Genomic DNA, 14,188 nt, shown 5'->3' with positions numbered 1-14,188 from the left:
CATTAAATGCTTTTTGGGTGGCATAGAACTATGTTCTCAGCAGATATTTAGAAGAAAGATCCAGAAGCTCTATGTAAAAGGTCTTGAATTTACCTACTGATTACCACAGAAAGCACAATGCATTTTGAAAACCAATGACTATTAACTGAAATACTGATTTTGTTATCCTAGTGCTTTTAAAGCAAACATGGGATGATTTTAAAACTTAAGCTGTGAATTAAAGATACACTCTGAAGTTCAGCATGTTTTTCTAGGTTGAGTGTAGTAGGAAAGAATATATATGTAGAGCACAAATATATGTCAGGGGTTAAGTGCTTTCTTGAACTGGTATCAGAGGTATTAATGCCCAAAGGCTGATGCTCATCTAACTGATAGATATTGGTGGGACAATGTGAGAAATAATAACATATATATGCAGTGAGAGAGGGTTTGAAGCAAAATAACCACAAAATATGTATGGAACAAATATATGTGATTTATGTGAAGAGTGAACCTGGATGAAATAATGAAGTGGCCCATTGAAACACAAAGGTTTATTCAAATTGGGTTTTTTCAGTATTTGAATTACATCAGTTTATGGTTCTGTCTCAAGATACCACCAGTGAATAGACAAGAGCAGCCAAGAACAAATGGAATGCTGGTAAAAACTTATCAAAGAGCAGTGGAGGTGATTGGAGTAGACATGACTAAATGTGTTTAGTTCTTTCTCTCCTGCTTACTCTGTTACTGAAGGGACTGGATGGCTCTGAGCTTCGAAGAAAATTTGGTGTTTTGTTTTGGTCTTCTTTTTTCCTGCAAGAGCTAGCAAGTGTTGAGACTAGGTCTGGCTAGGATGGAAACCAAACTTCCTTGAGTAAACAAGAGAACTTGCATGGCACAGTTGCTACTAATGAACTTTCATAGCAGTTGAGGCCAACATAGTAGATGGTTTGTTTTTTCATTCTTACGAAAATGATTGAGTGTTGCTCTCCATTTTGAGCAAGTGTTTCATATTCTGGCACACCACAAGCAGTCTCCTATTACATCAACACTGTTGAGACCGAAGAGATTCTGATTTCAAGGCATAGCAATACATGTGTTTTTTCTACCTGATTCTTTCTGATAGGAAAAAATCTGTTAAATATGTACATTCCCTTGATCTTCAAAGGGAAAGCATCCACTTGGAAGCCTCTTCATCTGTCAAGGGAAAAGCTATTTTTCTCAAGCTTTGTAACTACATCAAACTGAAGTTTAACTTTTTTGACAATATTTTGAAGTACTGTCAAATATTTTGGTATTTGTTTTTGGTACTTAAGTATTTTACAGGCATACTGTTTGCACAGAACCATTTTTTATATTTGTCAGAGTAACACATTTTATCTGGAGATACTTTGCTATTAAAAAAAAAAAGAAAAAGAAAAGGAAAAAGAAAATTGAGCTCCATGGCTAATTCTTTCCTGGCTAATGCAGCCTTAGACAAACAGGCCAAAGGAAAGCAGTTGTTATGCAAGATATTTCTGGGGTTTTTGTAATTCTTCCATTTTCCAGTTCCAAAGGGCTGTTGCATTTTGACATCCCAGTTCTCATCAGATCACTGTAGCTTCACTGAAAATGCAATAGTTTTGGCGGTGCAGATCTTCTTGTGCTACTTTGTATAAAGAGCTGTCATACTGTACAAAGTGAACCAGGATAAACAGGATATTTTGGTTTTTTTAATGGAAATTTTGGGGAGGAACCTGAATATATATGCAGTGTTAGTTGACAAGAAGTAGTTTAGAATCACTCTTAAAAATTAAAGCAGCATGACAGGTTGAAAAATATTGAAGTATGACAGCACGAATTTCTTCATACACTGTTTTCAGTGGGTTTGCAAATAGCTGTCACACTGTATGTTGCTAGTTGTTCATATTTTTCCAAACTTCTGAATACATTAGTAATGCTACAGTATGTGTTACCATTTGCTAATTCTTTGCTGCTGTTTTGTTACATGTATGAAAGTGTTTATTTTCTAGAATTTTTTGTGCTGAAGTACATGAGGGCAGAGGGCATGGGGGGAGCAGAGGAGAGAAAAGATAAGAATGTAGACATGGTAAAAAGACATTTTCAGAGTATAGTTTTTGAGGCATTCATGTGACTATGAAATGCAGCAACCATCCTTTATACCATACTGAATATAACAGGGATTTTAATACAATGCTGAAGTTAGTCCTGTAAAACATAAATGAGGATGGCACTGTGCTGTAAATTAGCAGGTAATTAGTGTAGCCAGCAATAAGAATGCAAACCATAAACTCTAGCTTATAGCAGAGGCTTCCTACCTGATGTTTCAGTTTTGTTCAGGTGATATTGATCTGATTATTTTTTATTTTGAGGTGTTGAGACATTAGTGAACTGTAATTGAAGCTGTTCAGCTCAACTGAGAATGGATAGTGCAGCTTTGAAGCTGTAGAAAAGTAGAACCAAAGAATAGAACTAAATTTTAGGTCTTGCATTCCTTTTTTTTGTAGACTCCCTTAATAACATTTTGTCATTATTTTAATTTCTTGGGTGAACTTTGTTTGAAGTTTGAGAGTTTTGCCTTTTGCTTTATGTCTGAGAGATCTCATCCTCAAATCTCTCGGAAGAGAACTCTGATTCTGCTGGGTTTCTTCAGATGTGTTGGTGGCAGAAGGGTTTTCCTCATTAGAAAAACAGATCCCCAAGTCTTTGTGTGTAACTAACTGATGTGGCAGATTTTACAAAGGCAAATTCTAGCCACCCACACATTTAGTGAGAAAAGCAGGCACCAGGAAACGTGCTCTCCAACAACATACTGGTGTGCATGGCTACCAGTTATAAAAATGTGGAAGGTAAAGAGTAACAAGATAAGATTAAATTCTAAATATAAGTTGGATTTATTAATTTGGTTTAAGTAACTGCTTGACCATGTAGTGGTAGAAGAATGGGTAAGAATGAGCAGAACAGTGGAGCAAAACACTTTGAAGTAGGTTTTTTTTATTAGTACCTGGGTTATACAGATGGAGGCTGAACATTGTGAGACTTCTAATGTATTAATCATGAAATAAAAATATTAAAAGTGTAATGTTGAAGATGTGTATTTTAAAAAGGCAATTTTTCTTCTTTTTAGGTAAGCTTCTGGGTTGTTAGAGAGATTCTACATGCACAGACTTTAAAAATAAGAGCTGAGGTTTTGAGCCACTATATTAAAACTGCAAAGGTAAGAATTTGGGTATCACTATGATGAAAGTTCTTGTTGCTCAAGTTGGTCAGTTCAGGAATACACATGGGTAAATATTTATCTCATACCTGATTCAAGTGTGGTTTTATCTGTCCACATAAATAGCTGTTTGGCTTCTGCTTGGAACAAAGTAGTCAGAAATAGTGACTGACCAAAGTCCTGAAATGGCAGCCTTTCTTTACAGAAAAATAGCTTAACAAGAGAAAATGCAAAGCTGCCTTATTTCAAATACTCTTTATTAGACAATATAACCTACCTGCTGTTGGTTAAACCAAAACTCTGTACGTAGAATCACTTCAAACACCATCAGTCAGAACAGAAATAGCTTTTTTACTTTTGGAACTGCTTCTGTTATCTGTTATTCTAATTGTGGCATGAGTATAATTCAGTGAATACTCTTTCAAAAATATACCTGAACTCACAAAACATTTTGGAGCTCTCAATATATGTTATCTTCATGAAAGCCTCTAGGACTGGAATAAGAAAAGTGTCAGAAAATCTTGACTTACATGTAGATGAACTAGAATTGCGACCTTTCAAACAGAATGAAGCTTCTTCGTTGTAGCATGAAGCAAGGGCTGTTTTTCAAGTTTTTGTTGTCAGATGGTGACTGACTATTAATACAGCTTATTTCTATGGCCACCTCAGGCTACCTGCAAAAAAATTTGAAGTTTTAATTAATCACCTGATATTCATTTTGTAAATGCATTCTTGATGTGGACGTTTTTAATTAATGTTTTACTTCTATGGGATTTGGCTGTCATTTTTGGGCAAAGCAAGTAAACCTTGCAAGATTCCATAGGCTTTGCTCAATAGACATGCTGTGGTCATAAACTGAACTATTAAGGTTCTCTCTTAAATGTCCTTTGATATCTGGTGAGTTAATGTATCTGAATTTCATATACTTCTCAAAATAAATTATTGGGGTTTTGTTAGAAATACAAGCATACAAAATTTACCTTATGATCCATGTCACTCCAGAGAAGGGGGAGTTTCTTCTGGTGTGATCATAGTGCATAATGGATCTTGGAAGCCAGGTGGGGTCAGATTTGGTTAGTACTTAGGTGAGACTTGCTGACTGTGAGTGTTGTAGGCTCTGCTTTGAGCATAGCACCCTGAAGGTGCCTGGTATCATCAGTGGACTGCAGACAGCAGTGTCTGCTGACATGCTGCTGGGTTTGAGACAGTTACCTGCTCTAACAGTTATTAGAGCTTTGCTTACCCCAGAGTTGTAAAATTCACAATTACAAAAAGCAAGAAGCTATTCTGTGGGGTGTTTTTTATATCTGTTAATTTACTTACTGTATTACCTCGGTTTTGCTTATGTATGGCTGATAACATGAAGTTCCTGCAGTTAGAGCTATTTCAAGGATTTTCTGTTTACATCAAAGCTGCTTGATACTAGAGGTCAAACTTCAACTTTTCGTCAGAAAAGGTGTAAATCCACTCTATAGTGAATGCTGTGTGCTGACAACTATATCTATTTTATACCTAGCAATCCTTTAATACTGTTTCATGCTATATTGCTTTATGCATTAACTAATTGGACCTAATAGTTGTGTTCCCCCAACGTTTCCAGACTATCCTGATTGGTTATGACTTCTGTTTCAGTGCTGGCAGCAGCTAGGAAAGCCCTATTTTAATTTTTAATCAGCTGCCCTATCCTTTAGGGATGTATGGGGGTGAGAAAAGGATTATTGTATAAGCACAGGGACGAACACCAGCAGTACTATTTGGAGGAACAGTAGGACTATGGTATATGACAAATATCTAGTGTCCTACCTCATGCCAGAAAATATTCATTGCCCTTTACACAGTTACTAAAGAATCTCTCAAAAAGAGGATTAAGAGAGGGAAACACTATCAGTAGATGTGGAAAGGCTCTTGTTCATCAGTAGACATGCTGGAACCACAGGGTTCTGGGCACCCAAACTGCAATTGCTACTAGAGTGACCTGACAGCATTCAATGTGGCATTTGAGTAATACCTATGAGAACATCATTCTATAAAAGTCTGTTAGTTTTCTAGTAGTGTGTTAAGTGGAGAGAGAATCATTTGACGTGCTCCAAAACTGGAAAAACATCCTTGTGGTGTCATTTTTTAGCCTTCCAAATGTAAGGTCTCCTTTGACATTTAGCATTTATTCAGAATTGTTAGCCTTACATTTTTGTCCTGTTACCTCATGAAAGGCTGGCTAATTAAGAAAACTTGGGTAAGATGAGATTCAAGGAGTTAAAAAATCTTCCAGCATTTCTTGAGTAGCAAGAGTTCCTTATATTATTGTATCATTTTTCTGGTTGGAATGCTAACCTACCTTGGTGAATTTCCCAAATGGGTTAAACAGGGTTTGAACATCCATTTCTCTTTATCAGAGTCTTTTTATTATAGGTAAAACCTCAGTTTGTTCTGCACCAAAAATCCCTGAATGAAATTCAGATTTCTGGATGCTCGTAATTATTAGAATAATTGATATGGCAGAGCTTATGGATAATATTTTTCTTCTAGACCATTTTTAAGCTTTCTTGACAGCAGTACCAATAGTTAATTGGCTAAGGCAGATTGATAGTTTTGGAGACAGAAGAAAAAAGAGGAGAGAGAAATTCCAAATACCTAAGAAGATGCACTTATGCACAGTGTTTTGTAGAGATTTTAAAATAAATTTCTTTTACAGTTTTCAATTTTGATTTCATTGTTTATTTCCACTGATTTTAGTTGTCATACCCCAAAAATTGCCTTTAATTGAGAGACATACTCCAGGTACATGGCTTTTTGAAATTTACTTGCTTGATTTCATTCTGCAACTATATTTTCTGGGTGCTTTGATGCATCCTTTATAGCTACATAAACCTGCAGTGCTAAATGCATTTACAGTATTAAATACTTATATTATTACATCATATACAACTGGGTTATCCCTTTCGGCATGTGAAGTTTGAAATTGCTCTTGAATGCTATGAAAGGAATTCGTTGGGTTTGAATGTCTGACACTTCTGATATATGTCCCAAGATGTATGCATATATGGATACCATATTTTTTTGAAGGGCTCTCTCTGGGCTATGAAACAGCTATTACAGTCTAATCCAAACCTGTAAAGAGGCAGTAATGAGAAATTCGGAGCAGCTGTAGGAGGGATGTGGGTGCATGGCAGTTCACTGTGACTGGCTATTCAGTTTAGAACATGCAAGCTTTCTTCATTTTGAGATTATTTATTCTACAGCCATTATTAACAGCACTTGATATGTTGTTTATTGTTAATGCATGTATTTTTTTGTCCTCAGAAACTGTACGAGCTGAACAATCTGCATGCTCTTATGGCAGTGGTGTCAGGCTTACAGAGTGCTCCAATCTTCAGGTTGACTAAAACGTGGGCGGTAAGTGAGCAGCAGGACAATGTGGGGGTTTTAATTTGTCCTTAGGAAAACACAACATTCTGGAGCTTGTTTTCAAGGATACAATAATTATTCAGATACTTCTAATCTTCTTGTGCCGTGTGCAAAATGTTTCTAGTGCCTCTTAAGTCTATGGTTTCCTGTTGAATTTTTTTCTGTTCTGGCATTGGAATATTTTCCTTTGAAAAATAGTTCCCTGCAGATTCTGCTAAATGCAGAGGCTTCTAATTTGGCCAAATCTATTTTGTATTTAGTTGCTGGAAAATTATGGATGCCAAAGCGGGTCATACTTCAATCATTCAGGAGTTTCATACTGTTGGAATTATTTTTTGCTGTGGAGAGCAGATGTCCAGAAACTCTTGATTCAGTTTCCATAAAGAGATTTGTAGTTTCTCCGACTGATAACTAAATCTAGCAGTTTTCTTCAGAGTTTTCAGAATTATTTTCCTAGTTATAAAAACTGCATTGCATGGTGCATTAGTAGGTCTGCTTTTGTACAGTGATGTGAAAGAGTGGTGCTCTTTGGAAACCTGTTTGTTTGACATCTGTTTTTTGACTGGAATTAATATTTTTTTCTTGGGTGGCTTAATCTGAAGAACATTAGGAATTACTTTTACTCATTGATACCTCAGAAAACTGAGGTAACTGAGAAGACACTGTGCTTGATTCATTGTGTAGTTATCCAGCTGTATAAACAGATGAACTGTCTAATTGGTGAACAGATAGAAATAATCCAGTGACTGAAATACTCGTGTGAGAGAGATCCATACAAATAGATAATTTAAGAAGAGCTAAAAACTCTCACTGAAGACATCTCAGCATCTGGAAGGCTTTGTAGTTTCACAGACTAGAAGGTAAAACAGGACTAATAGATATAGCAATGGCCTAAACTTAGACTCGAATGAAATTAATTGGATTTTCCTCAAAATATGCTGATTTGCCAAATCTTGTTCAGGTCTGATATTTCAGGCTCCTTGAAGAATCTCTAAATGTCTCCAGTTCCTGCATTAATGTAAAAAAATACAGAGAACCTGGTAGTATTAAAAGTGTTTGTGTGAGGGCAAATAAGGACTCAGCTGTGACTCAGGATCAAAACTCAGGATCAGCAATTAATGAATGACAACGATGCTCTCTGTCCCTTCCCCCTCTCACCCAGGTAGGGAAATGAGAGAGAGAATAAGCAGAGAGGCTTCCAGATTGAAAACTAAACTAGGCAGCTTTAATGACTTACTAATGCTAAAAGAAAATATGTACAAATATATACAAATATGTGCAGGAATGTGCATAACCCTATCAGCCACTCACCCTCAGCAACTCCCCCAGCATCTCCTGAGCTGTGAGCAGTTGCAGAGTGTCCCAGAGCTGCCAGAGACAGTGGCAGAGCAGACAGGAGCTGAGGGGAGAGTTGTGAGGGTCAGAAACGTAGGGGCCTAGGGATCAAAGGAGATGGATAGACAGAGTCCTCCCTGGATGCCAGCTGTGAAGGGAAGAAGGGACTTGACTTCCATGATCCCTGAATTTATACTGATGATGACATGTACGAGATGGAATACTTGGCCAATTTTGCCATCTCTCTAGTCCATTCATCCCTACAGGTGGGTTGCAGATACCTCTTCTGCTCCTTAAGTATCCTAAGCAGCAGATTCAACAAGCAGAGCAAAGTGTCCCTGGTCTCTCAGCAGTAACATAAACATTCAAGTGGTATCAGTCCAGTAGCTGGAAAACTTGCTGCTACTTTCAGCAAGTGTGCTGCTTAAAAGAGAGTTCACTGAAGAAAAAAAACAATCAGTAAAAGAAAATTGGCCTCATCCTGGCTCAAACCAGGACAGAATAAAAATAGATTTCAGAATTAGGGTTTTTGTGAAGCTGGATTAGGTTAAAATTTCTCAGTGGATATTAACTTACAGATAATCAGAATGAATAATATATTGGCTTGAAATATTGTAGATGTGGACAGCATGTAAAATTGTGATGTATGCTAGGTAGATTAGTCTTCTGAGAACTTGTATTATTTGAGATGGATCCTCTAGGACATACAAGGATAGTTTAAATTTAACAGCCAAAATGGCTGCTTTCCTTTGTAAACTCTCCAAGTACTCATTCTTAAGGAGTAAATGCTGTAATTTTGAAGCAGTTGTAGTTAAAAAACAATCCAATAACAACAACAGTGGGGAGGTGGAGGTAGAAATCCATACTTACAAGAGTAATAGAGAGAGAACTCATAATGATCAAACTTAAACTCATCTGTTTTTTGCCTTTTTTCTTTTTTTTTACTAGTTACTGAGCCGGAAGGATAAAGCCACCTTTGAAAAGTTGGAGTATGTTATGAGTAAAGAAGATAATTACAAAAGACTTAGGGACTATATCAGCAGCTTGAAGATGACTCCTTGTATTCCCTATTTAGGTGAGTTGAAGTATTTCTTTTGGGAAACACTGATGACATACTTCTCCAGAGATTACACAAGCTAAGCACCATCTTCCATGCATTCATGAAACTATTTCAATACTTCAGTAAAGAATCTATAACCACTAGTTGATTCTGGTTTCTTTGTATGTGGCAAGAAATAACTTCACTAGCTTCAGAAAGACAATACATGTTAAACCTCACAAACACTTCAGGTTTTAAATACAGTATCAGTTTTCTAGGAAATTATTTTCCCATATGTTATATCGATACACTGACTTCTGGAGAACTACTTAAATTGTATTGTTATTCTTGCTAGCACTTGGAGCTAAATACTTGACTGTTATAGTAATGATGGCTTTTAATTTATGAGAAGCTGTAAAACCCCAACCTCTGAGATAAATAAGTGTAGATCTTGGGGTTTGGAACATGCTAAAATCTGGAGATATTGCTGCATTTAATTATGCTGAGGTGATAAGAGAAACTGGATTGTTACAACTGACTCCGCTTTATGGGATATTTAGGAGTAAATTACATTCCTCTGTTTTTGAAAACTATATACATGTGTTTAATATATATTGGTCTTGTTGCCAAGCAAATCTAGTGTTACTTAATTTCTTAGTTCAGTTTTTTAAGTGATCAGTGTGCTTTTTTTAATGTAGCTTTTCTTTGATATTGTAAGATGTCAGTAGTCATAAAATTCAGTATATAGTTACTCATATTTTTCCTTTTCTGGAAAAAAGTAGACTTTTTTCTAGATACACATTGCTCTATATTCAAGATGACCTCCTGTCGTCACTAAGGCTTATTAAACTGTGATCTCTTTGTTTCTGCAGTTTGATACTTCCTTTACTCGAATGGGTTATTAACTTTTTCAAGCTTAATAACTTGGCAGTCATGATTACGCTGTGATTTGTTTCTGTACCAATATTGTTTCAGCTATTTCATAGCTTGATAGGAGTGACAATGCCATAATTGATACTAGAATGATGCTTCTGAAATGCATGCATTCAGGTTTTTAAAAATTGGTTGAATTTTTCATGCTTTATACCTAAACAGAAAAAAAAGATTTTGCTGTGGAGAGCTAATACTAATTTTAAAGACCAGTAATCTTATAGAGTTCCTTATTTCATTTTCATTTTTTACTTCCCTGTTACGTCCCTCCCAGAAACACCCATCAGTTCCAACATGATCTTAACAGCTCTTAATTTCCTGTATTTTCAAGTATTCAGATATATCCTAGAATGGAAGAATAAGCACAAGCATATTTTGTCTGACGTGCAGGTCTAGAAATTGCTGTTTGGTGTCCTATCACATGTTATCCTGTTTGCTGACACAGCTATTAAAACTGGATTAAAAGGGGAAAAGAAGCAGCCAAGTATAACATAATGTGATCAAACATGATTTTCTAGTTTTCCCACCTTGTGTACACACACTGTATGGTTCTGAAATGCAGTTTCTAGCTTTCTGGGTGTTTTTTACCTATATGCCATGATTTATGATACATGAAGCCAGGCTCAAGTTGTTTTCTTGCTGGTTATAGAAGTCCCAGGCCAGCCTGCTGTCAGACTTTACAAAATCTCAGGATACTCTGACCCTTGCCATTATGGTCTTCTGACACTTACTGCTGTATAGAGAAATCTTTGTGCTTTGTTGTGTTTGTCTAACATTTGAAAAAATACTACTTTGCTATGTGCAAGTGTAAATTTTTAAAAAGGTGAAATATTGGAACACAATGTTTTAAGTTTTGTTCAATTACACGTATTTTCCTCAAAACATGAGCAGTTTCTTTTGCATTAGAAAAAACTTTGGGCTAGACTTTATTGTTTGTTGCTTGAAATGTATACTTATTTTCTGCTTAGAAAGAAAGAAATTATCTTTGCTATGACTCTCTGTAGCTGAAGAATGTGTTGTGACCTGGTATCAATTCTTAATAATGACATGAAGAATGTCCTCAAGCCTCTTTTAATTCTCCAAAGGAATAGCAAATGCCCACTGGGGCACTGCCTCTAAAATTGATTTTGTAAGGTTTAAATAAGTGGCATAGAGAACAAAATCGCCTTGAAACTACAGTTGTGATGAATCAGGATCTATTCTGGAAGGTTGGCTGCTGTGCCCAGTTTTTCTTAGTTGATCAAAACTTTCATCTCCAGTAAGACCAGAGCAGATTTGCAGAAGTCTTGTTTATAAAATTTCCTTCCCAAGGCATTTTTACCAACGTAAAATTTCTTCTGGTCATATGAACCATAAGAAACTGAAGTTACTTGTTTGATTTACTGTTTTAAGCTTACCAGCTAGAGGTTCTAATTCCTGAAAGGATCTTTTTCTGCTGTTAACTTCTGGTATGAAATTGTATATGGGAGCAGTGCTGATCCTGGCTTAAAATGTGTAGAAAAGTCTTCCTAAAAATCTGCTGTTTGATATTGTGATCGTGGCATGTACCCAGATGGGGGATTAATCATAAAGTCTGTTTCCTCTCATGGAAAAAGGGAGGTGTGAGGTGGGGCTCTCTTCGCTGTTGGTGCAGAGGTCCTCCAGTTGTATTGTGCCCCAAAAGTGCTTTTTAGAAGACTGCAGAGAATCAAACCTGCCTCACAGGAACATTTACTGTGGCAGATCCCCTCCAGAGAAATGCTGGCCCTGGTCGTGAAGGACCCTGTTTGGAAAGTAATAGGGAAAGGGAGCTGAAAGGACTTTCAGCTGCAATATTAAAGATGGAATATTTTGCCCTTTGAGGTTAATAGGTTTACCCTTATGCAACCAAATATAAAATGTGACTGTGAAGTTTTTTACATTACCATCTTAGCATTAGAAGAAAAAAGGTTAAATGCTTTTTTTGTGCAGTCATTGCAATGGGAATGGGGCCACAGAAGTACAGAATGTTTTGTTATTTCCACAGCTTACTGTGAACAAAATAAAGATGTCTTTCCACGTTTAACTACAGGAAAAAAATGATAGTTTTTTTCAGTTCCTTGCAGCAATAAGTGTGATGTGATTGCAGAGTTCTAGAAAAAAAATAGGAGCAGCACATTGTCATTGTAGACTCACTAACTTAAATGTGAGTGCTAAGAGCTGTGCAACCCCAAGAAAAATGTTCAGCATTAGGTCCTCATGATGTGGTGTGGGATGTCATCACTTATTGCGGCACGTGGAAGACTAAAGTACCCAAAACAAATGGGAGCTGTATATGTGATGATGTATTTCACCTCAGAATAAAAACCCATTTTCAAAGGGAGTCTTACCATAGAGTTCTGATTAATTTGAGATTGCGGAATGAAACAATTGAGCCATATGTTGAGAAGAAATATTTTTATTTAACTAAGCAGTACTACCTTGTGAAATATTTTCTTACAGCTGACTTTCAGGAATTATATCCAGAAACAGGAAAGCTAAAAACAGGTTATTGAAGTATTTGTTTGAGTATTTGGCTACTTCAGTGATCATGTTTGCAGTAGACTTTGGAAATACAAGTGAAAACAGTGTTTCATGTTTAGTACATGTTAGATTTGTTTGAGGTCTGCTTGGCTGAATTTGGACTAATAGTACAGGAATGGTGAAAGCTGTATCCTTCACAGAGAAACTGCTTCTTGAGTGTTCAGTGCAAGAAGCTTAAGGGATGCTGCAGCCTATTCTGAAAAACTTTTCTAAAAAAAACCTGAGAGCACTGAACTTTTAAAGACAATTACCATGCTTAGGAAATGAAATCCAAAAGCCAAGAACTGACAGAGGTACAAGCATTTGAAAGTAGTGAATTGTTATGTGAACCATTATTATATTAATTTCTTAGGAACCAACCTGAAAAAAGAGATGCTGTGCATTCCCTCTTTGTAATCTCAAATTGGCAACTTATTCTTTCCTTTCAGAGCACAGTGTTTGTACAGTCTGAGCTTCCTGGGTATATTTTATAATAATATTCAGTTCATGTCATCTTGCAGCTTTAAATTGGGCAAGACACACTTTCTACATGTCTAATATATTTAATTGAAAGTGTGAGTGCAAGGTAATTTTGCTTAGGGCTTTCTGCAAAGTACACCTTTCACTGACTGCACTAAATAAACACTGGTTTTGTAGCAGGCAAGAGATTCTTGGGGTAAAATAAGATCTCTTCCAAGGAGTGGAAATCTGTTGGTTGAATTAACTAAAGTTGTTAGAAATGTTCATTAAAGTAACATTTTGGAGGGTATTTTCAGCTTCTAAATTTACTTGAACCACTCTTCTATCCAACTACCATAGGAATAAAACAAAAAAATAGACTTATACATAGTCTGAATTCTAAGCATTTACAATTCAAAAGCATTTTACAGAACAATCAATGAGGTCTGTATGATATTTGTAACAAACAAATATTCTATATATGAAGCATAATTTCAGAATTGTAACCTTAAACATTTGTGTCAGTTAAAATTTTTGGAATTTAGAATAGAGTATTTTGGGACTGGTTTCCCTACCAACCCCAACTGAATATTGTTGGAATTTGTTGATATTTATCTCTGACAAAAGGTTTATCTACAGCTCTTGCAGCCATGTGTTATCAATTAAGCTGTACCTACTCCAGAGATTGTGTTTTGAAAGCAGAATGCTAGTTTTTCCTCCTGAATTACAAATGAGGTTTTGCATAGCAATTGGTATCAACTAATTTAACATAACCATAGTATTAGATTATTCTTTTACCTATTGGGTTTTCTTATGTTAAATAGGGGCACAGTTCCTTAAAATCCTGCAGGAACCTATGAGGTGCCAAACTAATACATTGGTTACAGCTCTGAACAGCTTATTTAGTTTTTGTATCGTATCAAATTAGATTTGGTAAGCTGTGTGGCTAAGTACAATTATCAAACAATTTTATATACTAAGAAGAAAACCTTTGATTTGGAGATTCTGGTACTGAAAGTGAATATTGAGTTGTTTCTGATTTTGGAATTATCTTGTTCTGATGCAGTATGTAGCATGGCTTTTGTTAAAGGTTGAAAAAGTGTTTTCTAATTAGTTTCTTAAATTACATATTAATTCCAGTGGAAGCCTGATATGTAGAAGGTAGAAAAAAATACAGGCTATCAGAAGTTTTATATGTGATGGGGAAGGGAAATGAGTATGTCATAAGAGCAGGCCAAGTTTGGAGTGGCAGGGAAAATGCACTCAGACCTGGCTTCTGATCTTTGTTTCACTGTGTCAGCAGG

At 36.1% G+C, this 14,188-nt stretch overlaps 1 protein-coding gene across 2 annotated transcripts in view; it reads left to right on the top strand.

The window, feature by feature from the left end:
- Positions 1-14,188, top strand: part of RALGPS2 (Ral GEF with PH domain and SH3 binding motif 2) — a 79,100-nt gene that overhangs the window by 14,655 nt on the left and 50,257 nt on the right. For both annotated transcript variants that reach the window (XM_009994641.1, XM_009994640.1), the window contains exons 5-7: positions 3,107-3,196; positions 6,497-6,589; positions 8,885-9,011. In XM_009994641.1, coding sequence (XP_009992943.1) covers positions 3,107-3,196; positions 6,497-6,589; positions 8,885-9,011 — 310 coding nt within the window. The remainder of the gene's footprint in view (positions 1-3,106; positions 3,197-6,496; positions 6,590-8,884; positions 9,012-14,188) is intronic.

The sequence above is a fragment of the Chaetura pelagica genome, unplaced genomic scaffold, assembly GCF_000747805.2.
Source record: "Chaetura pelagica isolate M959 unplaced genomic scaffold, ChaPel_1.0 scaffold363, whole genome shotgun sequence".
NCBI lineage: Eukaryota > Metazoa > Chordata > Aves > Apodiformes > Apodidae > Chaetura > Chaetura pelagica.
The sequence above is the reverse complement of the archived record's forward strand: the minus strand, read 5'-3'. Positions and strand labels throughout refer to the sequence as shown.